The 26,522-nt window shown below is 47.7% G+C and overlaps 1 protein-coding gene across 9 annotated transcripts; it reads left to right on the plus strand.

The window, feature by feature from the left end:
* Positions 1–345: 345 nt before the first annotated feature.
* LOC127311796 (F-box/kelch-repeat protein At2g43270) lies at positions 346–24,594 on the plus strand. Of its 9 annotated transcripts, none has more exons than XR_007857898.2 (8): positions 346–714; positions 801–1,864; positions 2,436–2,505; positions 2,672–2,766; positions 2,894–2,937; positions 17,567–17,781; positions 18,389–23,090; positions 23,281–24,594. XR_007857898.2 is itself a non-coding variant. In XM_071824699.1 (6 exons), exon 6 carries the CDS (start codon positions 15,659–15,661, stop codon positions 16,685–16,687), a length of 1,029 nt encoding a protein of 342 aa, XP_071680800.1. In that variant the 5' UTR covers positions 347–714; positions 801–1,864; positions 2,436–2,505; positions 2,672–2,766; positions 2,894–2,937; positions 14,705–15,658; the 3' UTR covers positions 16,688–16,970. The 9 variants fall into 9 exon arrangements, 1 of the variants encoding a protein (XP_071680800.1); XR_011749772.1 differs by having other exon boundaries at positions 17,567–17,621; positions 17,662–17,781; positions 18,389–24,594; XR_011749774.1 differs by having other exon boundaries at positions 17,577–17,621; positions 17,662–17,781; positions 18,389–24,594.
* The last annotated feature ends 1,928 nt before the right edge of the window (positions 24,595–26,522 follow it).

The raw sequence follows: 26,522 nt of genomic DNA on the forward strand, positions 1-26,522 counted from the left end.
GATGGTTCTTCATGTTTTTATAGGAATAGATTCTTTTGCATCAACAGCAATGTAGCAGGCAGTTCGAAATTTCTCCCCACCCAAGCTTACATGCATCTTTAGAAAGAACAAACCTCTTGGTATCATCATTATCTGGAGGATTGAGAATCCAGCAACTTACCGAGGTTTGCTGTTTCAGTTCCCCCATTTGGTGATATTAGATCAGAGCTTGAAATGTTTAAATGTTATTCATTTCTACAGAACCAAGTCGTGGACGAGTTGATGTAGCCAACAGTACTTTTTTTTTTAAATTTATTTATAAAATAACAGAAAGTCGAAAAGAAAAAAGCTGCGTTCGCCCGCCCGTGCCGACAGACAGCAGTACATCACCGACAGCTCTTCGTTTATTCAGTCCCCTGATCCCCTCGCCTTCCTAGCTCAATCCCGGTGATTTCATTTTCCTCACGGCTCCCAGCCGCTGCCGGCCTGCCGCCATGAGGCTCCGGCGGCGGCGTGCCACTCCTGGGTGACCACTCCCCAGTCCCGGTGATTCCGCGCCGCAAAGGTCCTGGCGGCGCTGGAGGGACTTGGCCCCGCGCGCATGTCGATGTGTCCTTCTCCGGGTGTCTCTTGCGGATAACTGCGCCGTGGCGTTCTTCCTCACCCGCACCGAGAGCTCCCGTCCACTGCTACAATTGTTTCTGGAAGGAAGCCCCCCTCCCCTTGCCGACAGAGGTGACCTTGCTTCCCTCCCTCCCTCCCTCCCTCCCCGCCTGCTAGGTGCTAGCACCAACTAATTAATCAGCCTTCTCCATCTGCAGACATTGGAATTTTGCTTCATGATCCAAGAAATTCACAGCAGTTCTGACTGCGTTGATATTTGATCTGACTGGGTTGACAAACAGTGCCGCGTCGTCAGCATAGAAGCTGTTCAGCAGTTTAGCAGCTCTGTGGGTGGGATAGAGAACCGAGGATGCCCTCAGTGGCGTGATCCAAAATCTTCTGCAGTGGATCAATTGCAAAGTGGAAGAGAAAGGGAGAGAGCAGGGTCTCCCTGCCGCAGCCCACTCCATTGAGCAGATCTCGTGATGAAGTCGAGGCCAGCATAATGGAAACCAGCTTCCCGCAGCGCTGCCCAAAACCATATATTGACAGTACTTTCAACAGCTAGTCCAGTTGACTGAGTATGCTTTTGCAATGCCCAACTCAAAGCAAGGCCGAAGCCAACTTGGCGCCGTGAAGCATTTGAATCAAATTTTGAACATCCAAAAAAATTGTCTTGCATGCTGCTCCCTTTGAGGAATTAACTCTGACTGTTGCAAACAAGGCTCTTCATATATGGGGCAAGGCGAGTGGCCAATAACTTTCGGAGGATCTTGGCGATGCTGTGGGACAGACTGATTTGTCTAAAATCAGTTGGCCCAAGAGCAATATCCTTCTTGGGGATCAAGGCAATGTAAGCTGTGTTGAGGAGCTTCCAATTCTTGCCAATAAGAGCAGACATTTGGTTTAAAGCATTCGGAACGTCCATCTCGTCCGTGTGCCAGCACCGCTTGTAGAACATGCCAATGAACCCATAAAGCCTAGGTGCCTTCTCAGCAGTCAGACACTTGATTTCAGCTTTGAGTTCTTCCAGCTCAAACGGCTGATCAAGGTGACTGAGATCAACCTGGGGGAGTCGCAGATTATCCCACCACATATCGGCACTCTGTTCATCAGGGTTACCAAGCAAGCAATTCAAGTGGTGCAGCAGCACGTCAGCCTGCTCGGAAACCACAGGATTGCCAGCATGAAGATAAGGAATGTGGTTCTTCCTTCTTTGTCCATTAGCGCGCAGATGGAAAAGCTTCGTGTCCCCCCCCCCCCACTCCCCACCTTAATCCAGGTAAGCTGAGACCACTGTCGGCTGTCGACTGTCGCCCATTTGATTCTGTCAATGGCCGCAAACACATGCAGCCTCGACTTGAGGAGCAAGCGGAAGCTGAGCTCTGCTGGCGTGAAGTTGCGGTATTCTTGTGCTACGTCCAGCCGGAAAATGACCTCAGAAGCAATGGCTGCATTGAGCTTGCCCTCCTGTGAAACTTTCGTGCTCTACTTAAGCAGAGCCTTCACAATGGCTGGACTGAATAAAGTCTTCTTAATTTTAAAAAGAAACTAACTAATCATCTGGTTCGCAGGTCTCATGATCTATTAGAGATAATTGGACTGTATTTGGCATTTCATCTTGTGAAGCATTTCGCTTTTCTAGGTTCACTTGGTTAAAGATGACACCGGACTGTCGCTTTTTACTAGTCTTTACTGGTAGCTTTAGTGCAAATCTGTGCTACATCATGAAACTGGAAGCATAGCTGCTAGATTGAGAATAGTATGCATAATATATGTTGCACCTGTACACCTTTAAAAATGCCAAATGTTCTCATGTCACCTTTCCATTTTTTGCGTGGAAATTCATTCAGGTACATTTCTTCAATAGTTCACCTCAGGAGCATGTTCATGATGTTAGCTTAATGAAGCATAGCTGTGCTGGTTAGTGGTTTTCAAAAGTTACATAAGAAGTTATTGGCAGTAGTCTGATATATTTGCCACAAGAAGGAAAACAACACAGCACGGATGAAATTTCTGTTTGTTTTATGGTATAATATGTTTCAGATATATTCAGTTGAAACCAACACTTATTTAAGGCCTTTTGCAGAATTTACTTGACGATGAAGCATACAAGGCATCAAATAAGCGCTAGGTTTCGAAAGTGCCATGCTAGCTGATATTGGGCAATCAGCAGTTGGACAGGTATGAAATGTGGTGTCTTATGATAGTTTCATTGTACATAATTAATAATCCTGCCAGATACTGACGTTTGATGATTCTTGATGATGATAATTCATCTTTTTTTTACTGTATGGTTATCTTTTCACAGATAAACAAGGTTACTTTCAGTCTGACTACAGAGATTATCCACAGGTATGTTCTTCATACTTCAGCCATGAATCATTTCCTAAATACTGCAAAAGCCAACTGCACTAGCTATACTGTAAAAAGTTGTAGAACCGTGATATTTGAGAACTGTGCTTTAAAAAAATAATCACTTGGTCCCATGTTATTACAACTAACGAGGAAAGGGAAGTAAGTACTTTGGAACCAACCAGACCCGCTGATATCTTTTTTTTTTTTGGATATGAGTCCCGCTGATATCGTTTCTGTAAGATTATTGTATTCTGTGGAGGCTGAATTACTTATGTTTGCATGTGTGCGTGGGAGAAATCCTACGGAACAGAGTTTCTTATGCCACCTGCCAAATATCCCGGTTGATTCTGTTGAGAGTTGAGTTAGTTCATTAAAAATATTTCAGCGTCGCGGAAAGCAAGAAAAAAGAAGAAAAAAGGAGCGGAATTACTTCACACACGAGAATTTTCGTTTGATCTCTGTCCGACAGTTCCTCCACAGCGCTATTATCCTCTGCCCGTGTGGCTGTGTCCACGTCTCAGCCCCAGCCCAAACCCAATTCATATCCGGAAATACTCTGCCATGATTCGACCTTCCTCCCTCCATGACCTTTCTTCTATTTTTTTTTTGAGAGAATGTCGGCACTTTATTGATTACGTAACATCATTACAAAGTTCTTTCCGGATGCAATCCGGGACAACAGAAAGGGAAAGATTACATCTATCTGGCTCACTACGACGAGCTAAAACATGTGCCGCTACATTCTGCTTACGACCATAATGCTTGAAAGATACAGTAGAAAACTCAGTAGCTAGTTGTTTGATGTCACTAACCACCGAGCCCACACTAGATCGGTCTCGAACCTCTGAGTTTAAACGCTGGATCATGGTGAGGCAATCTGAAGCCAAAATAACCTGGCTGAAGCCATTATCTCTGGCAAGCATCAGTGCAACCATCTTAGGAGACATTATGCCAGGTACTCCCTCACTGCATGCCAACTTGAGATCACCCAGATGATCACGGATGACCACTCCCAGCCCCATCCGGTGTTCTGCTGCAAAAACGGCCGCGTCCACATTGATACAAACCCAACCCGCCGGTGGTGGAATCCTAGCTTGGTTCGAAGAAGATTCACACCTCTTTGCCGACGATGGTTTGACGCAAAACTGAACTATGTTGTCCACATAGGCTCTGACTTTGGCCGCTACCCTGACACGAATCAGAACACCTTTCCCATTCCTTGCATCATTTCTAGATTCCCAGATATGCCAACAAGTGACCGCTAGAGCTGATGCTTGCACTGGGGAAGCCCTGCCTAGGAAATCAAAGATCCATTGTTTCATATGTCGCAGATCTTTCCTAGCCAGCCTCAACTGAAAACCCTCCTTAACTGAATCCCACACCACTGTTGCAAAGGGGCAGCGTAGGAAGAGATGCTCAACATACTCTACCTGGCCACAGAAAACACACCTGTCATCGGCTGAGATCTGCCGGTGTCTTAGCTGGTGGCCCGTACCCCGTAGGCAGACAATCATGGGCCATGCCACAAAACAATTTTCATCTTATTGGGACAATTAATCGTCCAAATTGACTTCCAACTATTCTCCTGGTTCTGAACATCAGAACACCCGCCCTTGTTCAACTTGCATCTAGCCTGATGGAATTTCTCCGTCCTTGCCAAATTGTAAGCCGATCGGACAGAGTATATGCCGCCCGTATCATATGGCCAGGAGGCAAAGTCTTCACCACCAAACTTGCTAATAGGGACTTGGAGTATCACCTTGGGAATCTCTTCCGAGAAGAAAAACCTCACCTTCCCCATATCCCAGGCTTTACCGTCCTGGTTCAGCGGGATCTGAACTTTTTTGCATCATTTGATAGAGGTGCTAGCGTGGAGAAGGTACCCGACTTGACACCCGGTATCCAACTGTCTTGCTTGATTCTGATGGAAGTGCCTGAGCCGACACCCCACCTTAGACCCTTCAACAGTAGCTCCCTCCCAAACAAGATAGAACACCAAGTGAAGGACGCTGCTCTGGGTTTGCTAGCAGATAGAAAATCCGTATCAGGAAAATACCGCCCTTTCAAGACTCTAGCACACATCGATGATGGCTCCGTTAGAAGACGCCATCATTGTTTCCCAAGCATTGCTTGGTTGAATAGGACAAAGTCCCGGAATCCCATGCCTCCTAGTGATTTTGGAGAGGTCATCCAATCCTAAGACCGCCAATGCATCTTCTTCTTTCCCTCCCCAGAGACCTACCAGTAGTTGGCAATTATAGTTTTCATCTTATGTCAGATGCCTACAGGGATTTGGAAGCAGTTCATGATATAGTTGGACAACGCCTGGGACACTGACTTCAAGAGTGCTTCCTTTCCAGCCCGAGACACCGGTCGGTCGTTCCAGTTATTGACACTTCTCCAAACACGGTCCGACAAGAAATTGAAGGATGAGGACACCGTCCTGGCAATTTATGTCGGCATGCCCAAATAAGTATCGTGGAGGATCTCACTCGTCACCTCTAGTCTGGACTTTACCATGATCTTAACACTATCTTGGCATTTTCTCCCAAAGAAAATTCTATGTCCGGAGGCTTCACAATAACAGTTCAGAACCTCCTTGAGAGAGTCCACACTTTGTTGATCACTGCGTGCAAAAAATATGCTGTCGTCTGCGAAGAGCAAATGAGATATAGAGGGGCCGTTTTCCATTACGAAGACCTTGTAGTTCACCACGTCTCTCTTTCTTCTGCAAAAGACAGGACAGTAAGAACAAATAGGGACTTATTGGATCACCCCGTCGAATGCCTCGAGAGGGTACCACGGAGGATGTTAAAGATCCGTTTACTCTGACAGCATACCTTGCAGTTGTTACACATCTCATAACTGAAGATATCCACCCAGAGTCAAAAACCTGGCCGCCTTCATGGTGATCTTCTCTGTGTGGTGCTTTTCCTAGGGTCAGTGCACCAGTTCAGCCTGGCCAGCCAGCCGTGCCAGGCCGCCAGTACTCCGATGGCTAGAAGTGCAAGCCGGTGTTGTCCAAAGCAGCCTGGGCCACGGCGCTCCGTTCCGGCGCCGTCATGGGGTTCTCCGTCCCTGGTCCTCCTGGTGCCGTATATTGCAGTGAAGCTCTTCGGCCGCTCTGTGCTACCACGGTCCACGGTGACTAGGAAGGTATGTACGAGTAGATCACCAGCTCCAGGCTCGGCGGCTCGTCCATGTCCCTGTTCGGGCCTGTGGCGGCATGTAGACCAAGGTGGCAGACGTCAGCTCCGATCTCGTCATCCTTGAGTACGACCCGAGGAACCCTCCTGCCCTTGTAGAGATACCACGCCACGGACAGGCGGCATCGCTGAACCATCAGGTCTGGCCGAGCTTCAAGGTGCCCAGGGCGACGCCGGGTGAAGCAGCACATACTCTTGGGCCCTTGGGCGGCACACATCTTCTCCATGATGAACTCCGAGCAACTCTGCGGCCATCCGGTACCACGGCTACGCTGTCAGGAGCCAGGACGCAGACGCACGAACCCCCACCTCACCGACGGCCGTGAGCTGCACTCCGACGGCAGGAGCGTACATCGCATAGGGCCCGTCCCACCGGATCTCGCCATCGACGGGATCAGGTGGCGTAGATGCGGTCGATCGATGGTCCGCATGTATATTGCATAGTTTTCGTCATGGTGTCGATCTCCGGTGGAGCTAATTGGATCCATGGCCCGCTCGCTCTCGTACTTTTTTTTTTTTTTTTGACATCGTACGCCCGAAGGCATACGTTACTTGTATTCATACGGTAAGGAAATACAAACGAGAGCAGTACAAATACGAGTAAAACAGAAAGGATACAGGCCAACCAGGTGGCACCACCTAGCTACAGAGAAGAATCCAGAGAACGCTAGTCATCCGTCTTCACCGCATCCGTCGCCGCCGCACCGCGCACACCCGACCACCGTCACCGGAGGGAGGGCACCGCACGGAGAGGCAGCATCCCTGGAACAGAAGAGGCCGCTAGCCCACAGGCTTTGAAGAACCGCAATCGCCACCAGCTCCAGGAAGCTGGATCTTGACACGAAAAGCTCATCGGCGGGAGACTCGCTCCCAACCTTCTTCAGCTCCGGAACCATGGCAATCGCCACGCCGCCGCATAGGCGACAGCCGGATCCCTCCACCTTCTTCCACGAACTAGCCCAGCCGCCAGATCCTCCCTTCCTCCACACACCTACCTCAGCAGCTCCGCGCCGTCGTTGGAGGAGACGACGCCGCGACGACCGAAGAGCTCGAGGACGGCATCTCCACCACGCACGCCCTGCATCGTCGCCATGCCGGCCGCGCGGGAGAACTTCCACAGATCCGCCGCCACCGCAACGAACGGAGACGGGAGAGGGCCGGATCCGAGAAGACCAAAACACCGGACCCGCCGACGCCGCCCCCTCGCAGACGCCGCCGCCGGCAACGAACCCTACCCTATTTACAGCCGAACGCACGGACCTGGGGTTCCCCCACCCTTCCGCCGCCGCAGCGGACTGAGAAGGGGAGGGGAACCCACGCCGGCGCCGGAGAAAACGGGGAGAAAAGCGCGGTCGCCCTCTCAGTCGCCTCTCTCCTCTGTAGCTCTCGTACTTTTTGCTGTAAATAGTTTGGACGATTGAGTCCGGAGTGGAGTCCAGCCATCGACAAAACAAAACAGAAACGGAAGCAACCCGGCCTCTGTATCGTGCGTGTTAGGATTTAATTAGTTTACTTAATTAAAGGGAATCCTCCCTATGTAACCGCCGTCGTGCGGTTGCTTCGGCAACTGACGCGACGCTCCCTCACACCCCCACGATCAGTCGCGTCTCCTCTTCGCGACGGTTGAACTTGTATAAATACCCGATTGTCAATGGAATAAAGAACACAGTTCGATTCATTTGCTTCTCTCTCGATCGCTCTCAGTTTTCCTTCGAACACGTTATCAGCACGCTCTCAATCCTGAGCGATTTCGAGATCGGAAGAGACAAGAACAAGAAGAAAAGGTGAGAAACAATGCCTGCAGGAGGTTTCCTTGGATTCCTCCTTCGTCTTCTTCGCCAGGAAAGTCGCCGGAGCCGCCTCGTCGCGCGCCGCCGCCATGGTGCTGGTGGACTTCGCCGCCACAACCGCCATGTGCAGCGCCTTCGACATCTTGGTGGCCGTCGCCAAGTCTTCCGCCGGAACGAACGCCATCGCTATGGCTTCCACTGGTATGGAGGTCGCCGCCATGGCCCTCGCCGCCATGGCCCTCGTCGTGGTCGTGGAGGTGGTGATGGCGCAGGGCCATCGAACGCCCAAGTCGTCCCATCCACATCCGCCCCAATGGAGATGCCGGAGGCACAGCCGCTGCCGGCGTGGATTCTCGCCGGACCAGCCGCGCCAAACCTCTACGCCGACGAGGAGATGGAACCGGCGGACGATGACGTTGACGTCGACGACTCGGCCCTCGCCGCTCCGCCCCCACCCCTGCCTTGCCCGGCACGGGCCGGGCTCGCCCGAGGCTTGCACAGCAGGGAATCCATGTCCAGGAGGAGGCCGAGCCCGTGGTGCCTGAGGCGGCGTCGTCGGACCTGCCGTCCCCAACTCCGGCGCACGAGCCCGGCCCATCAAGCGTCGAGTCCGCCACGCCAAGCGCTGGACTCGCACCGATGGCCGTGCGTGACGCCGTCCTCGACGACGACGCGGGAGGCTCTGCCGCCGCTGCACAGCCTCCTCAACGCCGCCTCCGCTTCATCGTGCCGCGCGCCGTGCTGCAGGCCAGCCGCGCCGGCCGGCGGCCGGGGGAGTGGAGCCCGGCGAGGCTCTCCAACGGCCACTCCAACGGCGTCGCCCCGGGGACCCTGCTCCCTGGAGGATCCTCCGACGAGGAAGAGGACGGCCGGAATACCCGTCGCCGGTGATTGCTGATGCGGCCGGCCGGCCTCGTGCTCTCCGTGTGGCTTTTGTCTGTGAGAATGGGGATCGAGAGCCTGGACTTGTTTCCTCTCTCTCCTTATCTCTTTGACTGACCAGGAGAGTGCATACGTGGCCATGTGCATGCGGAGACACCAGCAGGCCTTGCTGTCTACTCCGTATTTACTACTAGTAGCTATTTGCTTTATTGCTTCGTAGTACTAGTTCAGCTTATTAGCAAATTAGTCTTATAACAGTGGTTCTAGCGGTAATTTAGTTCTGTTTAAACTCTGTTTAATTCAGTACAAGTTTTTCAGTACTGTTTTTCAGTTCAAGTACTATGTGTATTACTGAAAATGTGTGATGTAATACATTTCCGTGTGTGCACATGTTGAGATTTATTACATTCACTGTTTGCAATTGAGATTGTAAATTTCTTGCAAACTGAAATGCAAAATTCAAAGTGATTTCCTTCAAATTGATGTCTTGGGATCATGATGTGATGTGTAGATTTATCTACCACTACTGTTAAGCCTACATATTGTCATTTTGACATTATGATTGCCAATGTGCTCTCCCATACATTTTCATTAAGTTATGACACAAGGCATTCGAAGTGTGAGTATCTATACTCCGCTAATGCTGCTAGATCTACTCCAAATTTTCTTTTGGAGATTATCTACAACGTGCCATACTTAACAATTTGAGGTTCACACTAATGAGTTCAAGCCCACTTCTTGAACTTCATTTATTTTGCATAGTTCATTACAACATAACCATGATGGTTTTTGGTTTACCAAGTGTAAATTGATAATCTCTGGTTTACCCATGTAGGTAACCGATGGCTCGAGAATTTGAGGCACTCGCCCTCAATGGCCACAACTACCCTACTTGGGCCATGGACACGAAGATCGCTCTTGCATCTCGTGGGATAGTACGTGCAATTCAGGCTGAGCAGGATCCACTACCGGCCGGAATCACGCCACTAACAGAAGAACAGAAATATACCGCTTTATACATTATAAGGCACCATATTCACCCAGATCTCAAGTCTGAGTACTTGGAGGAGGAATCCCCTAGTACCCTGTTTCAGGCCCTCAAAACGAGGTATGAATGTGTATGCGCTTGTCCCGCTGTAGCACTCCATGATTGGACTCACCTCCGTCTTCAGGACTTCAGTCCATCGGAGAGTACAATCACGAGGTTCATAAGATCGGGCCCAAGTTACGCTTTTGCGGGAAGGAACCTGCGATGCGGAGAAGATAGAGAAAACTCGTCGACTATGCTCCCATCTGACAGAATCCTCCAGCAGCAGTACCGTGCTCGCGACTACCAAGTATATTCCGATCTTATTCATATCTTACTTCAGGCTGAAAAGCATGATGAGCTACTCGCTAAGAATGGCTCTCAGCGCTCGGTTGGTTCTCAACCTCTACCTGAAGTTCATATGAATGTCGCGAACGGACGAAAGTTTGATGGTGTTTTCAAAGGAAAGCCCTCTAACTTCAATGGTAAGCGAAAGCGCAACCTAACAGAAGCCCAAACTCGCATCGTGGGAAAGGCACCGCAAAGTCCAAGTTTGACAAATCTAAGCTTTCATGGCTAAAGTGTGGATGCTACACGCACCCCACTGACAAGTGCAAGACCCCAAGGCATCTGGCCATTCTGTACCAACAATCCCATGGACGCAACGCACCTCGAGGGAAAAGGTTTGAAGCCAACTTCAACCTTCATCCAGATGGCACCGATGGAGCTGGCTGTTCGCAAGACGTTCCCTCGGGACCAAGCAACGCCGTTACTCTCCTTCCATCAAAGGACCCTGCAGGAACGGAGGACATGATGGTTGAGTACACCTCAACCGACGTGTTTGGAGACTTCGACTAGTCCCGCTACCTCCTTAGTGACTAATATATTCATGTCCATTTGTGATGTTGTAATAGAACATAAGTATTGTTGTCATTTATATTGTATCAGCACTTTGATATAGTAAGATTGTGATCTATGTATTTAAATCAAGGATTCTTATTGAAAATTCTTCATTTTTATATATAGTTCTCTACGGGGACAATCCGATGGAAGAGGAATTATGCCTTGTGGATGTTGCTACCACAAACTCCATACCGAGGAGTTAAAATATTTCCAGACTCGAAAAAGATGAATGGAGATATTTTAACTATCGCTGGACGCGATACGGTAATTGTTGGCACTGGACGTGCCATATTTACCCTCCCAAACGGTACCCAAGTGATCCTTGAGGATGCCTTGTTGTATCCCGATTCTTCACGTACCTTAATCAGTTATCGAGATATTCGTAAGAATGGATTTCACATCGAAACCCATGAAGACAACAAAGAGGAGTATCTACTCTTCACAAAAGATTACGGATATGGCAAGCAAGTACTTGAAAAAATTCCTTCTCTGTCGTCCGGATTGTACTATACGTACATCAAGCCCGTAGAACATGTTGCTTACAAGGTAATTTTCCGTAATGTTGATGCATTCCAAACCTGGCATGATCGCCTAGGCCATCCCGGTATCGGGATGATGAGGAAGATTACTAGCAATTCCATTGGTCATAATTTGCTTGAGTCCAAATTTCCTCGCCTTCAGATTTTGTGTGCACATCATGTGCCACGGAAAGCTTATTTTAAGGCCTTCGCACCTCAAGATACAAGCTGAACCACTTCAATTTCTTGAACGAATTCAAGGAGACATTTGTGGTCCCATCCAACCATTATCTGGACCGTTTAGGTATTTCATGGTTCTTATTGACGCATCTACACGATGGTCACATGTGTGCCTTCTTTCCACACGGAACCATGCATTTGCCAAGATAATGAGGGAAGTAATTAAGTTACAGACCCATTATCCGTAAAGTCGAATTAAATCAATTCGCATGGACAATGCCGAGAATTCTCCTCACGTGCTTTCAATGACTATTGCATGGTCCTGGGATTGAAGTTCAAGACTCGTTCCATACGTCCACACTCAAAATGGTTTGGCTGAATCCCTAATTAAGAGGATCAAACTCATTGCAAGACCTTTGTTGATGAATTGCAGCTTGCCAACATCGTGTTGGGGTCATGCGCTTTACACGCCGCCGACTTAATACAATTGCGACCTACCGCATATCACAAAGATTTCCCTCTGCAATTGGTACGTGGAAATCAACCTAGCATTTCCCATCTCAGCGTAAGTTCTGATGTGCTACATACATCCCGATCTCACCACCTCGCCGGACATCCATGGGTCCACATAGGAAACTGGGATCTATGTGGGGTACAAATCGCCGTCGATTATTAAGTACACTGGAACCCCTTATCGGGGATCTATTCACAGCCCGTCACGCCGATTGCATATTTGACGAGGAACACTTTCCCAAGCATTAGGGGGAGATTTCAAGTACCTAAAGAATGCCCGGAAATTGATTGAATGCTATCGCCATTTCATCCTCTCGATCCACGTATTTCCAAGAGACCGAACTACAAGTTCGGAAAATCATAAATTTGCAACATCTTGCAAATAATCTGCGATTCATTTACCGATTTAAAAGGTGTCACAAAATCCTTGAATCCGGCCGTAAATGCGCCCGAAAGAGTGGAGGTACCAACTAAAACCACTCAACTACCCGTTCCCAAAAAGAGGGGGAGTAGTACGGCCTTCGACCAGGATCCCGCTTCTCGTAAGCAAAGAAAGGAGAGTAAGGAGAAACTCCTCAAAGTCAAGATGCAAGTCAACTCAACGTTGACAAACACCTTATGGGTAGTATACACCCAAAGGAAGGGCAACCTCCACAACCCAAAAGCTCTTTGCACACACCGGGCCGGAACATCTAACACCTAGACTCACGCATATTGGGAAATCACGAAGAGTTATCAACGGTGCACGAGATATCCATCAACTATATCGATTCTGGGAATCATTCAACCGTAAGTCTACGATTGTCGACACTTATTTTTCTGCTACAATTGCAAATACCCTTCTTAATGATCATGATCCAAGGACTATCGTTGAGTGTGAAAAACGCTCCGATCGGGCCTCAATGGAAGGATGCAATACAAGCTAATTAGCCTCGCTTAATAAAAGGAAGGTATTCACATAAGCAATACCTACACCTCCCAAGTTGTTTTCCCCGTGGATTCAAATGGGTTTTCCTCCTAAACGGAATGAGAACAATGAGGTGGTGAGATACAAGGCAAGGCTCGTAGCACGTGGTTTCCACGCAGAGACCCGCATTGATTTCAATGAGACATATTCTCCAGCTTATGAGTGGTATCACTTTCCGATATCTAATATCTTTGGCAAGACAAAATCGTCTATCTATGCGCTTGATGGATGTCGTGACTGCATATCTTTATGGGTCACTAGATTCGGACATATACATGAAGGTTCCCGACGGAATCTCTGTCCCGAATGCAAGCGCAAAACGCAACATGTATTGTGTAAAACCGAACAAGTCTCTATACGGCTTGAAATGGGACGGATGTGGTACAACCGACTTAGTGAGTTCCTTCTTCGCAAGGGTTACTCCAATAGTGATGATTGCCCATGTGTCTTCATCAAGAAGTCCTCTTCAGATTTTGCATCATTTCAGTGTACGTTGATGATCTCAACATCATTGGCAACACACAAGATATTGATGAAGCACGCAATCATCTAAAGACAGAATTTGAGATGAAGGATTTGGGTCAAACCAAATTTTGCTTGGGTCTTCAACTCGAGCACCTTCCCTCGTGAATAATGGTACACCAAGCCGCCTATATCCGTAAAATATTGGAGAAATTCAATATGGACAAATCCTATCCATCTAAAAACTCCCATGGTGGTTCGATCTCTAGACGTAGAGAAATATCCGTTCGTGTCGAGGGATGATGGAGAAGAGATGTTGGGACCCGAGGTTCCATATCTCAAGGCTGCCATTGGAGCGCTTATGTATCTTGCAAATTGTAATGAGACCCGACCTCGCATTTGCAGTGAATCTACTTGCTAGACACAGTGCAGCCTCCTACCAAACGCCATTGGTCCGAGTAAAGAATGTCTTTAGATATCTCCAAGGCACAAAGGATCTTGGCCTATTCTTTCGCTTTCGTAGAAATCTGGACACCAATATGATTGGATACACAGATGTCGGCTATTTATCTCGATCCCCATAATGCCAGATCACAAACCGGCTTTGTGTTCCTACATGGTGGAACTGCAATATCATGGAAGTCTTCGAAACAGACTCTAGTTGCAACATCCACCAATCATTCTGAAATAATCGCATTATATGAGGCATCACGCGAATGTGTGTGGCTTCGCAGGATGATAAACCACATACAACAATCATGTGGAATTGGTTCTATCGAATCACCTACCATTATCTACGAAGATAATGCGGCTTGTGTTGCACAGATGCAAACAGGATACGTCAAGAGCAATATCACTAAGCATATTGCCCCTAAGTTGTTTTATCCCCATGAACTCCAAAAGGGTGGGGAAATAAACATCTTGCAAGTCAAATCATGCGATAACCTCGCTGATCTATTCACAAAGTCTCTACCAACTTCAACGTTCCAGAAATATATTTATGGAATTGGTATGCGCCGACTTCGGGATTTGCAAGAGTCGGGGGGAGTATCTTCCTGAACTATTCCTGTTCAAAGCATCATATTACACTCTTTTTCCCTTTATGAGTTTACTTTTCAGGTTCTCATTAAGGTTTTTAATGAGGTAATATCAACATAAGATTATATGTCATATTTTCTGTTTTCCCCACCGGGGTTTTTAGGAAAGTATACACGACATATTTATTGCCCTCTAAATTCTATGGATATACTTCATATCGAGTTAACGGAGGCAATAATCATTATATGTTGGATCATTTTCTCCTTATTTTCCCACAGGGTTTGAAGGAGTTTTACCAAAGATATCCTACACTACTTCTCATATTTTTCCCACAGGGTTTTTGGAGAAGATTATTCCAAGGATGATCAATCGCAAGTACAAGGAAGGATTAGGGGGAGTGTTAGGATTTAATTAGTTTACTTAATTAAAGGGAATCCTCCCTATGTAACCGCCGTCGTGCGGTTGCTTCGGCAACCGACGCGACGCTCCCTCACACCCCCACGATCAGTCGCGTCTCCTCTTCGCGACGGTTGACCTTGTATAAATACCCGATTGTCAATGGAATAAAGAACACAGTTCGATTCATTTGCTTCTCTCTCGATCGCTCTCAGTTTTCCTTCGAACAGTGCGATCGTATGACAGGACTCGAGGACGGACGACGGATACACTTGACGGATTGCTTCCCGGTGGCAATTGCTCTGTAATTTCAATGGAAAATCAAGGGCAATAAAAATGGATCAACAAGAAGTCTTACTTTTTTTTATTATTATAGGTATAGATATAGACATATTTCTTTTATCGAAAAAAATTCGTTTCCCATTTTCGGCAAAGAGGCTAAGGAAAACAAAATGTAAAATTACAATCTTTTATCTGAGCGATGGGGCGCACCATCAGAAGAGCCGGTCCAATCCAAAGCCAAAAGCCAAAGCCAAAACCTAAACTGCTAGTTTGCCCACGTGAGGAAGGCTAGCTGCCACGTAGGATCGTACGGGAATCGGACACGAATCATCGTACATATATAGCAGCGCCAAGAAAAAAAAAACTGGTCCCATCCGAATCAGATCTCGGTCCGGATCGTGTATCAAATACTAGCACCAAGATCTCTTTTTTTTTTTTGGCTCGATTAAATACCAAGATCTTGTCCCGTGATCTCTCCCTGTATAATAATCAAATCAATCCCCAAGGCGTAGCCCTCCACGGTTTCACACCCCCCTGGGTGGGGATCGCGCGCCATGGGGATGAAGCTGTCGTCCTTGCGCTGTCCACCGCGCAGCGCCGTCGTTGCTGTCTCGCTGCCACCCGACGTCGTCTTTGACATCCTCTCATGGCTGCCGCTCAAGTCCCTCTGCCGCTTCCGTTGCGTGTCCAGGGAGTGGCGCGCCCTCATCTCCAACCCGGCCTTCGTCGCGGCGCACAAGGCTCGCTCCGAGCCTCTCATCGCTGCCAACTCTTTCAGCGAACCAACGACTCTACGGCTCATTGACATGGACGGCAATGTTGTGAAGGTGATCAAAACCAAGGATCATATTTTTAGTTTTGTCTGCGCAAGCTCAGATAACATCATATGTGTCCTCGGCCATTCCTTGCTACAAGCTAGAGTGATTAACCTTGCAACAGGAGAGATATTGGTGACTAGCATTAGAGGTACCTTCATAGGTTTCGGCCGTGCTACCCCGTCCGGTGTCTACAAGATGGTTTGCATCCGTACCCGCTGCTGTAGGATCCTCACCATTGGAGATGGTGCGGGGTGGAGGCAAAAGCAATCCCCCCCACCCAAAGGTATCTCCTATCATAGTAATCCTGTCACGGTCAACGGCGTGTTATACTTCGCATCGCAGATACATGGGGATAGTGTACTCTGCTTTGACCTTGAGAGTGAGGAGTGGAAAAGGGGGATTAGAGGCCCGCCCAATGTGGAGCCTGAGCGGTGTTACATCACTTTGGGCGAGCTAAACAGCACCCTATGTATGATGCAACCAGAGGTTGACAATGGATTCACAATCATATGGCTCCTAACTAATGCCGATAAGGGCACGTGGTTCAAGCTGTACACGATCCCCTTGGACCCATCTACATACGATCGTATGATACCTTTGAGGATGTTACTTGATGGTGGGAAACTGCTCTTCTACGTCACAGATGATTCCATGAAATTACCGGTGCTGCAAATCTTTGACCCACAACATAGGACATGCTCGGACGCGCCCAAGATTCTAGCAGGTGACCATGGCGGAAGTATCAGCCTTTGCAGCTTGCGCTAGGAGGGTTTTTATCTATATTTAAGTTCTTAGGCATTTCACCCGCTATGTAGGCAGCAGGACAAAGACCGGTTAGACAGCAGCATGCATGAGGATCTCCTAGTGGCTGCCCGTTAAGTTTCATTCTCACATAGAGTTGTATCGCTACCTGTTTTAATTCCAGTTGGGCTTGTTTGTGCTGTTGCCCCAGCGAAATCTGCTTATTTTCTTGACTTGCAATTGAACCTTATATGGATGTGGTTGTTTTATTTATGAAGTGCAGTGAAATCCTGTTTCGAGAAAACTACCCAGCCAGGATCTACTGCCCAAAATACTCTATGTTCTGTAATTTTTTATTTTGAAAAGTTTGATGCGTCAAACAAAATTCTTAACCTTCTCTATTAAAGAAAAATGGAGTATGCATAAGTTCTCCTTGAAACCTGAAGATTAACAAGAGGGTCGTGTACACATAGTACAGACTCAGCTTTCGGGGTGTAATATCCTAGAGACAACCTGAAGCTAGTATATGTGATTAAGTGATTGACTAAATGCCGTTGACTATGTGCTCATTCACTCTCTTATATGTCGTTCGACTGCTGTAGTCATGTCTGCAGCCTTTAAATATGGAAGAAAATATTCCTGGAATTTTTGTGCTGTAAGAAACCTGACGCTCTCAGGTCTCAACTCTCGACTCAAGTTTTAGTACATTGATATGAAACCGGGCACTCTGAAAGTTCTCGAGGAGTTAATGTTGTTTGCGTACATCAGGTTTGTATGGTGCATATATTTGAAGAGCTTTTGGTTGTATGCATCATGTTCTATTGACAGTGATTGGAGAGAATGCCAACAAATGGGCTATATATACTCATTTCACAAGAAACTAAATCGTGAGAGTTTATTCAGAATTTGGCAGGAATTCCGCGAGGCGATCATGCGGCTTCACGGTGAGGTAGGAGAGGTCACTCTGCAGTGTTCCTCCTGAGGCGGGAGTCAGAGAGGTCACTCTGCAGTGTTCCTCCTGAGGCGGGAGTCAGCGTCGCGGGGGTCACTTGAATTATTTAGCAGATGACGAGTATTGAGTCTGATCTGCTGTAATTAGCCATCATCCATTTATAAAGGTTGGTCTCTACATTCTAAATCTTCCCCAGCATATGATTTTTTTTTTCTGATCACCAATACGCGCTCTGCTCACTGCACTAGTACTAACCAAATAGTGTGCTTGGCTGCTTGCTAATGCTAATTTCGATGCTTCAGAAAAACAGAGTAGATTGCTACAGTAAGAGCCATGAAGTCACTTGATACACCAGACCCACAAATTTGCCAACTATTCTAGCTTCTCCACCACCGTTACAAAATAAGACAACGTTCCCAAACTTCCCTATGGCTACTAGCTAACAAATCAGAGAAAATAATTGTTCTCTCCTTTTACCACTCTTTTTTTTTTTCAAGTAATCAATGGAGAGCGATTGTCAACCTGAACGTGCTGCACTAATTTGAAATCTGGGTGTCACTGTATGGTTCGTACCCTGGGCCTGGGGTACGATATGGGCCGAGGGCCACCGTTGTGTTGGTGTGGTGGGAGCAGTATAAGTATGAGGCTTGTAACCAGAACCCTGTTATGTTGAAAATGAATTGAAGTCTGAACTCTCTCATCCTGTTCTCTGTTTCCTAGCCTTTTTTCTCTAATTTCCCATCCTGATTTCCCCTCAAATCTTGGTATGTTAGGACCCTTGCCTCCACGCACCTCATTGGGCCGGGTACCATGGGCTTGCAACAACGGAATCGGCCCAACTCATAGCCAGTATCGGGTCGTCATTTACAAGTATCCAAGGAGAGGCAACAAAAGAGGTATCCGGAAGGATCAAAAACGGCACGGCGGCGGACTTCCTCTCCCACCTTGATTCCGATTCCCCGTTCATGCTTGTTCTTGTGTTCAGTTCGTGTATGATTGAGTGGATTTGAGCATTTGGATCTTAACATCTGGTATCAGAGCCAGATTCCACCTTCCCTAATTTTTCCCCAATTTTTTTTCCACCCCACACGTCGCCATGACTCCCATGACTCCCGAGCTCAAGGCTTACCTTGATGAGTGGCAGGCCGAACGCAAGGCCTACCTCGATGAGTTGGAGGCCAGACGCAAGCATATCTTGGACGACCATATGGCTCGCATGGATGAGCATATGACTCGCATGGATGAGCAGATGGTTCGGACGAATGCTCTTCCCCGACCGGCGACTGAACTCTGTGCAATCGACCACCAAGACTGCACTCCTACCATCGACACCACCAGCGGCGTTGTTGGGCCTGTGTAGCACGGCCAAGAATATCATCGCGTCAAGCTCCCATCAACACCAACACACTGGTGCCCGCGCCCGTGGAGAGCTTCGGCACAACCGAGGTCATCCTCGCGTCGGCAGGGCTGGCCGAACCCCGGCCTCCGACTCCCACCACCACGACGCCACTCGTGGTCGCACCTGTGCTTCCCATCAGCACCAGCACTGTGTCGCCCGTGCCATGTTCGGTGGAATGCGCGACCGGTCTCGTCATCGCGTCGTCAGGGCTGTACGATCCCTCGGTGTTCCCAACAATCGCTCCTGGTGCTCCCAATACGACCAGTACCATGGCGCCGCAACCTGTTTGATGAATTGCGCCGCCCAAGCCATTACCATGTCGACCACGACGACACAACTGTCATGGGCATCCGGGATTCCATTGTCACCTGCCACGCCCACGACAAACCGCATGGTCTCCACCGAGCTCGCCCCCGACAACGAGCAGGGTGCGTCGGGCGACAACCACCAACAACAACTCCAGCATTGATGTTCCCTTCTATGTGATGCCCGCTGTCACCTTAACAGCCCGCGCCCAGGAAGACTCAACGCCATCAACCAAGCTTGTGGTCCCTACCTTGACCACGCCCATAGTCCCAGCAAGCATTGGGGACATCTTTGTCATCAACAACAACTCTACCAAGGATGTGCCTCCTGCCATGGAAGAGGTGCTCTGGTCAGATCAAGTGCCAGGCCATTCAATCTCAGTTGATTTTCGCAGACCATATGATTAACACGCTGTTGTCCTCAAGCTGGCACCAGGGACACATGCATTGTCCTACACCGTGGCCACCTTTTTATCTGCACTTGAGCTGGTGTGGTAGCAGCAGGCCACAACCAATACCGTGGCCATCGTTCGCTATCCTTCCTGGAGGTGTGCACCTCGTTGAACCAAGGTCACCACTTCAAGGTACATCCGGTGAATTTTCTATTGTTGCTGTTGTGATGTGCTGCTTTCGGGACAGTCAATCTTGGGTTAGTCATCTGCATATCTGCTTGCATTATGAGCTTGACCGAGAGGAGAATTTTACCAGTTTGCAGCACGATGACCGAGATGATCAGTTTAACTCTCTTGGTGTAAGCCTGAATGTTCTGGAAAATTTTCTTAAGAAACCATGCACAGAATCTGAGGAAGCTACCGTGAGTGGTCTAATTAGCAAAGGTGTTGCAAGTGTTCTCAAGCTATGGCACATTCCTTGGTTCAGTTTTCTTTTCCTTGAACTGACTAGTGAAGAGCCATATTGTTTGGCATTGTTCCAGTGGGACATTGCTTGGCAACCTGAGGCTGAGGAGCAGGTGTCTATGAGATTGGATGTGCTAGAAATGCAATGTCTCAGGGACATGTTCCTACTTCGACTAGCTGTTACTACTTATCGAAGGGCCAAACCTAGGGAACGTCTGGATGTGTCTGCACCGGTAGTCACGAAGTTTCAGCAGCTGAACCTAATGTATTACTACCAGGCATCCAAATTACGTTGCTTGAGCTGCAGGGGTCAACGTGCAACTTATTTCCACCTGGAACATGCCGCTCACAAGGTTCAGAGCTACATGAAGTTCTCTTTTTCTGATCGTTATGGAGAAAGAATAGATTTCAAAGTGGGGCACCTATTTTATCATGTTGTCCATCATACTACCCAGGGGGCCTCTCGCTGCAATGGTGTTACTGTCTATTCTCACTTCCACATGTGCATGGGTATGAGTAATGGTGAACTACTTCAGTGGCTCGCCAACAATCTCTGTGGTTCAAATGTATCAATCATTCAAAGCCTTCATGATGAAGATCAATTCTGGGTGCTAGTGAACTTGGATGGTGAAGCTACTCAACACAGAAAGAGTCAATGGGATCCTGGAAGCTGTATGATTGCACTATGCAGTTTCGAGAAAAGGTGGACTACTCTGCATTATCATGCACACCTCCAGTGGTCACCACTACATCTTGCGGATACATTTCTGAACTGGTGGGTGGCATGGACTCTGGATGGTTTGGAGTTCTCTATGGATCACAGACAAGCTCCTTTTGAAGGAGGGAAGAATGTCATCCGAGTCGCCTTCTCCGACCATGTCCAAGTCAGCCCGAACTACTGCATCGACATTATCTACTACCGCGGAGATTATCGCCATGATCCTAGCAGGACCAAGAAAATTCATGTGCCATGGGATCCCGGCAAGTCAAGCCTTCGATATCCTTGGAAGCTTCGGCTTGGGGACAAGCCGAGTTTCAAGGAGGGAGGGATGTTAGGACCCTTGCCTCCACGCACCTCATTGGGCCGGGTGCCATGGGCTTGCAACAACGGAATCGGCCCAACTCGTAGCCAGTATCGGGTCGTCATCTACAAGTATCCAAGGAGAGGCAGCGAAAGAGGTATCCGGAAGGATCACTGTATCCCGTTGAATCTGTCGTCCTTCCATCCGTGGGACACGACAATTTGGTATCACATCCAACAAAGTAGACACAAAAAAAATCTCCACACCTTTTCCTGCCTACCACCTGTTCGAGGAAATGTCGAGCCTCCATGAAAATGTTCGCCGGCTGTGTTCTTCTCGTCACTGTGCACTATGTGTATCATCCCATCACCGAGGAGGTGTTGCATCAGGTCTTTGAGGCCTATGGAGTGGAGCAGATCTCTGTTCCCTAGAGAGCCGATCATGTAGAGACGGAGGTTCAGCTTAGATCAAGACGTGGGGCAGCGCAGGCTCTTGCCTTGCATGGTCGTTGTATCTACAAGCACTCCTGCCTCCTCGACATCCAGCAGGTTTCACCAGATGTCCTGAAACAGCCTGAGCAAGCTTTGCGATCAGATCCATGGCCAACTACAGAAGTTGGCGGCAATCATGCGCACAGCTTCACGGAGCACCACTTCTTCCTCGCGGGACATCACCACTGAGGAGCATGACAACAACCTCATCGCTGCCCCGTGGTGTGCCGTGCAGACCAGGGTGTCGTTGCCTCCGACCCCAGTAGCCTCACTGCTCCGCCTACCAGATGCTGGCTGGTTTGCCAGAGCAGCGATGCCACCGTTGACGTCCTCCCTAAGCTCGTCGCCTCAGTGGCGAATGACGAGGACCTCAACCTCGAAACTATTAGTGTCGCTCCACTGGCACCTACCAACTACCCGACGGGTGGGCTAGCACATGGTCACGACGGTGACAGCCCGGTAGTGGTGTCTGTAGTCCTCCAGACCATGACCCCATCATCCACAGCTTGTCCACATCCTTCTCTGAATAGAAGGTTCTAGGCTAGCGCTATGCCGCGACCATTACCATGGTTGTCTTTTCTGTGTGATGGAGATGACGAGCGGCTAACTCATGTCCTGCAACTCAAGGTACTTTGCTCAGCTTGCAGCCAAAACCCCCATTGGTGTACTCTTCCCAAGCTTTGTTGAGTAAAGGACCAAGATGCTGGGAGCATTTGTATACCAGTGTTAAACTGAATCTACATGCAAGTTGTTGGAACTTTTTCAGTCCTGAGCTACCTCTATACAAGAATGATTGGTTCATAGGCAACAGTCTTACTGACTTGATTGTACAGAAGAACTGGGATCCAGGTGGTATGTTGCAATCAGTTCACCTCTTGCTTCTTCAAGATATTGTTTCTTATCATGGGATACTTGTTTACCCAAGGCAAACCATTCTAATGGAACAATTGGGGTTTCAAACCTTTATCCGAGTTTGCAAGACAACCTACACGTGTAATCACCAATGGGACCCTAGAATCCTTGTTGGCGTCTTTCACGTGCATTCAGTTGGTACTCTGAAAGTTGACATGGTGCTTCAGTATTCCTTTGCCAGATATCCTATGTTTGGTGTTAAGGAATGGGTGCAAGATATCCCCAATGCGTGCAGCTTAGCAGTGTCGTGTCTGATGCTCCTCCATATTGTGTCTGATGCTCCTCCATATTGACATGACCACCATATTGTTGGAACTCTTTTACAAGTCCTTCTCAATACTTCAGTTTCGGAACTTCACGCAAGAGAGTGGTGTATGGGAGATGTTAGTGCAGATTTCAATAGGTTCTCAAGAAATGAACTGATGGACAAGTGTTGCATTACGTGTATACTGAAGTGGGAATTTAAGTTGAGTTATGATCAAGGTCAAGGTGAGCAGTTTACTTGTAGTGCTAAAAAATCAGTGGGGGTACAATGTTGTGTATTTTCTCCTAGCATCATGACGGGACCAGTGCAATGTCCTTCTATCAAGGTCTTGGAATTTTTTTGTTGCAACATTTTGTGGATCCTGGAGGTTACACTTTGGATGAATAACTCGGACATTTCCGAACCTTCTTGCAGCACTCTTGGGCATTCAATGTTTATTGGTATTTTTCTTAAAAGGATGATATGGTCTCTAGCACAACTGCTCAGTTATCGTGGTGAAGGTGTACAAGCAGATTGTTGGATGATCAAAGCATCCAGGTACAAAATGGAAGCGCAACATAAGCTTGGTTGTGTTGAACATTCTTTGTTTGCTCGCTCATGGCTGTCAAGTAAAATACTTGTGGGTGCTCAAGAGAGAGCCATTCATGGGGAGATGCACAAGGAAAACACACTCATCTATTCAATATTGATGGAGTCCATCTGACTAGCAGTACATGGGATCACATAAGAAATTTTCGATTAGTTGTAGCTGGACAGTTCCTCACAGCTTCTTATGTGATTCGGTCCATGAGGTATATAGCGACTGCTCATTACCTTGGCACCTCGACACAGGTTTCAAGCGAGTGTGTATCAGGCTTATTTGTTTGGCTGTGAAGCTGCTCTCTTGATCAAGGATCAGATTTTACTAGCACAAGAACTACGTCCACTGATTTCCCAGTTGTCAACATACCACCACTGACCGGCCTTTTCCTATTATGTGTGCAATACGGTTATGGAATCCTGGAATTTCACAGTTAATTCCTCCATCTTGCTGGTTCTTGGGTAGTCTAGGTGCATAAGAAGCTGGTGCCTCGTCTCTTTTCTCTCTCTCTCCATATTGGTTGCGTGAAGCGCAGGAGGTTGAGGTCGAGGCAGCGGCGACTGTGCTGGACGCGGCAAACACGGAGGAGGAGGGGCGCCTGGCCGAGGTCGGGCGGGACTGCGGGAGGAGGCAGCCGGCAGCAGCGGTGGGGAGCGCGCTGCGAGCGACGGCGGCAGCTGGACGCGGAAGCGGTAGTGGCCGGCAGCGCCCCGATGGGGGGACTCGACGTGGCAGAGCAGCGGCAAGGAGTGTGCGCTCGGGCGTGAGCAGCCTTGATCCAAGGGACGTTGGAGGCCTGCCGGACGGTCGGCAGGCGGCAGTAAGAAAGTGAACCTCGTCTGTGGTCACTTTGTTACTCATAGGTTGGAGCACCTACACTACAATAGAAATTTCAATTTAATCCAAGGGACTGCAATGAACCTATTAGACAATGTGCATGATGATATCCTTGTGGCATCTTTCTACAGTGCCTAGCCCTTAAGTTTCGTTCTCACCTAGAGTTGTATCGCTACCTTTTTTAATTTTAGTTGGGTATGTTTGTGTTGTTGCTCCAGCGGAATCTTCTTAATTTCTTGACTTGCAATTGAACCTTTTTATGGATGTGGCTGTTTTATATATAAGGTGGAACGAAATCCCGTTTCAAGAAACTATCCAGCCAGGATATACTGTCCTAAATGCTCTATGTTCTGTAATTTTCTTTTTTTGAAACCTTTGATTCGTCAAACAAAATTCTTAACTTCCCGATTGAAGAAACATGGAGCATGGATAAGTTCTCCGTGAAACCTGAATATTAACAAGAGGGTTGAGAACACAGAGTGAAGCTGGTATATGACCTTCTCGAGGTCATATTTCATCTCGCTGCCATGGCCGCTTCAAGCATGACGTTCTGGACATTGGCAACAACGACAAAGGTAATGAAAAGCAGGCTGCCTTTGCAAGTCACGAGCAAGGGAACACTCCTTCATATCCTATTGATGCATTATGGTACATGGATAAGGGAGTTACCAATCACTCGTCTAGTGAGTGAGAGGGGCAAGCTCTCTGCTCAGGAGCCCTACGGTGGTCATGATCAGGTTCGCACTGTCAATGGAGCAGGTATGCACATCTCATATATTGGTCAGGTTTCCCTTCTTACTCATAATTCAGAAAAGAGATGTTGGACCGGCGCGGTATTTGTAGATCTGGCATGTCAGTACATCATGGTGGGGTTATCATCAGTGGTACCATGATAGTACCTAGGTAGGAGCACCCATAAAGCACGCCCCGTAGGTTTAAGCGTTTATCGCTGAACCGCATTACATTTTTTCGATAAAGGGCGCTTTATTACTCGACGTATCAAACATTACACTCAGCCTCTGCATAGCTAAGATGCACACAACTATTTATGAATCCAGTATCCAAACTAAAAGAGTACAGAAATGATAAAAAGAAAAAAGCTAACTAGTCGACAGCTCCATTGGCTTCTATCCTACGGTTATGCAGCCACCCATGTTGGGTAATAAAGTCCTTGGCGTTTTCTTCAACCATGTAGACACCTCCATAAATAGGTCTCGGTCTTCGACGCGTTGAAGCGGCGACCATGAACGGAGCATAGTTGTACACCTGTAAATAACCTGCATACTAGAAGATTTTTTGTCATTAAAAACCTTGTCGTTTCTACACATCCAAAGCGACCATACATCTGCAATCGCTACCACTCGGATAATCGTTTTATACCTTGAATCCACCCCATTTAGCCAATTGCCAAATACATTGGTAATACTACGGGGTGGGTAGTTTTGCAAGGTTATCTTTAGTAAGAATCACACCTCAACGAATATACCATGCAAAGACCTTAGTTTTTAGTGGTATCTTCATCTTCCAGATGGACTTATTATTTAAGATCGGTTGAGTAGGAATGCAAAGGGCTTTGTACATAGAGGCTACCGAGAATACACTATTCTTGGTAAGAATCCAACGGAATTCATTGGTCCCCGTAGACAACTGTATTGAATCTAACCGCTGAAGCAGTTCATTCCAAGAGTCTATCCGGGGGCCAATAAGATCTCGTCTGAACGTTACCGAGGGTGGAGAAGATTCCATCACCTTCTACAAGGTGTCCCCTTTATAACAAACAATATTGTACAAGGCTGGATACTATTCATGAATAGTGGTTGTTCCCAACCATTGATTCTCCCAAAAACGTATCTCCGCCTCATTCCTAATGGAGAAGGAACTAAATGGAAAGAAGTATTTATTTGTTGCCATAATGCCAGCCCAGAAGTGCGAGTCACCCGGTTTTCAAATAACATGGGATATCGCCTTTGAGCCTACATACTTTTTTCGCAGTATTTGTTGTCATACACCATCCTCCGTTCATAACTTGGCCAGCCACTTTCCTAGAAAGACCCAGTTTTTATCTTCTATATCGTAAACACCAAGTCCACTTTGATCTTTTGGATGGCATACAACACTCCATTTTGTCAACCGATATTTTTTGTTCTCGCTATCCTCTTGCCAAAAGAATCTTGATCTGAAGTAATCCAATCGATGCAAGACTCTTGGGTAACTGGAAGAAAGAAATCATATACAGTAC

This window comes from Lolium perenne, chromosome 7, assembly GCF_019359855.2.
Source record: "Lolium perenne isolate Kyuss_39 chromosome 7, Kyuss_2.0, whole genome shotgun sequence".
Classification (NCBI taxonomy): Eukaryota; Viridiplantae; Streptophyta; class Magnoliopsida; order Poales; family Poaceae; genus Lolium; species Lolium perenne.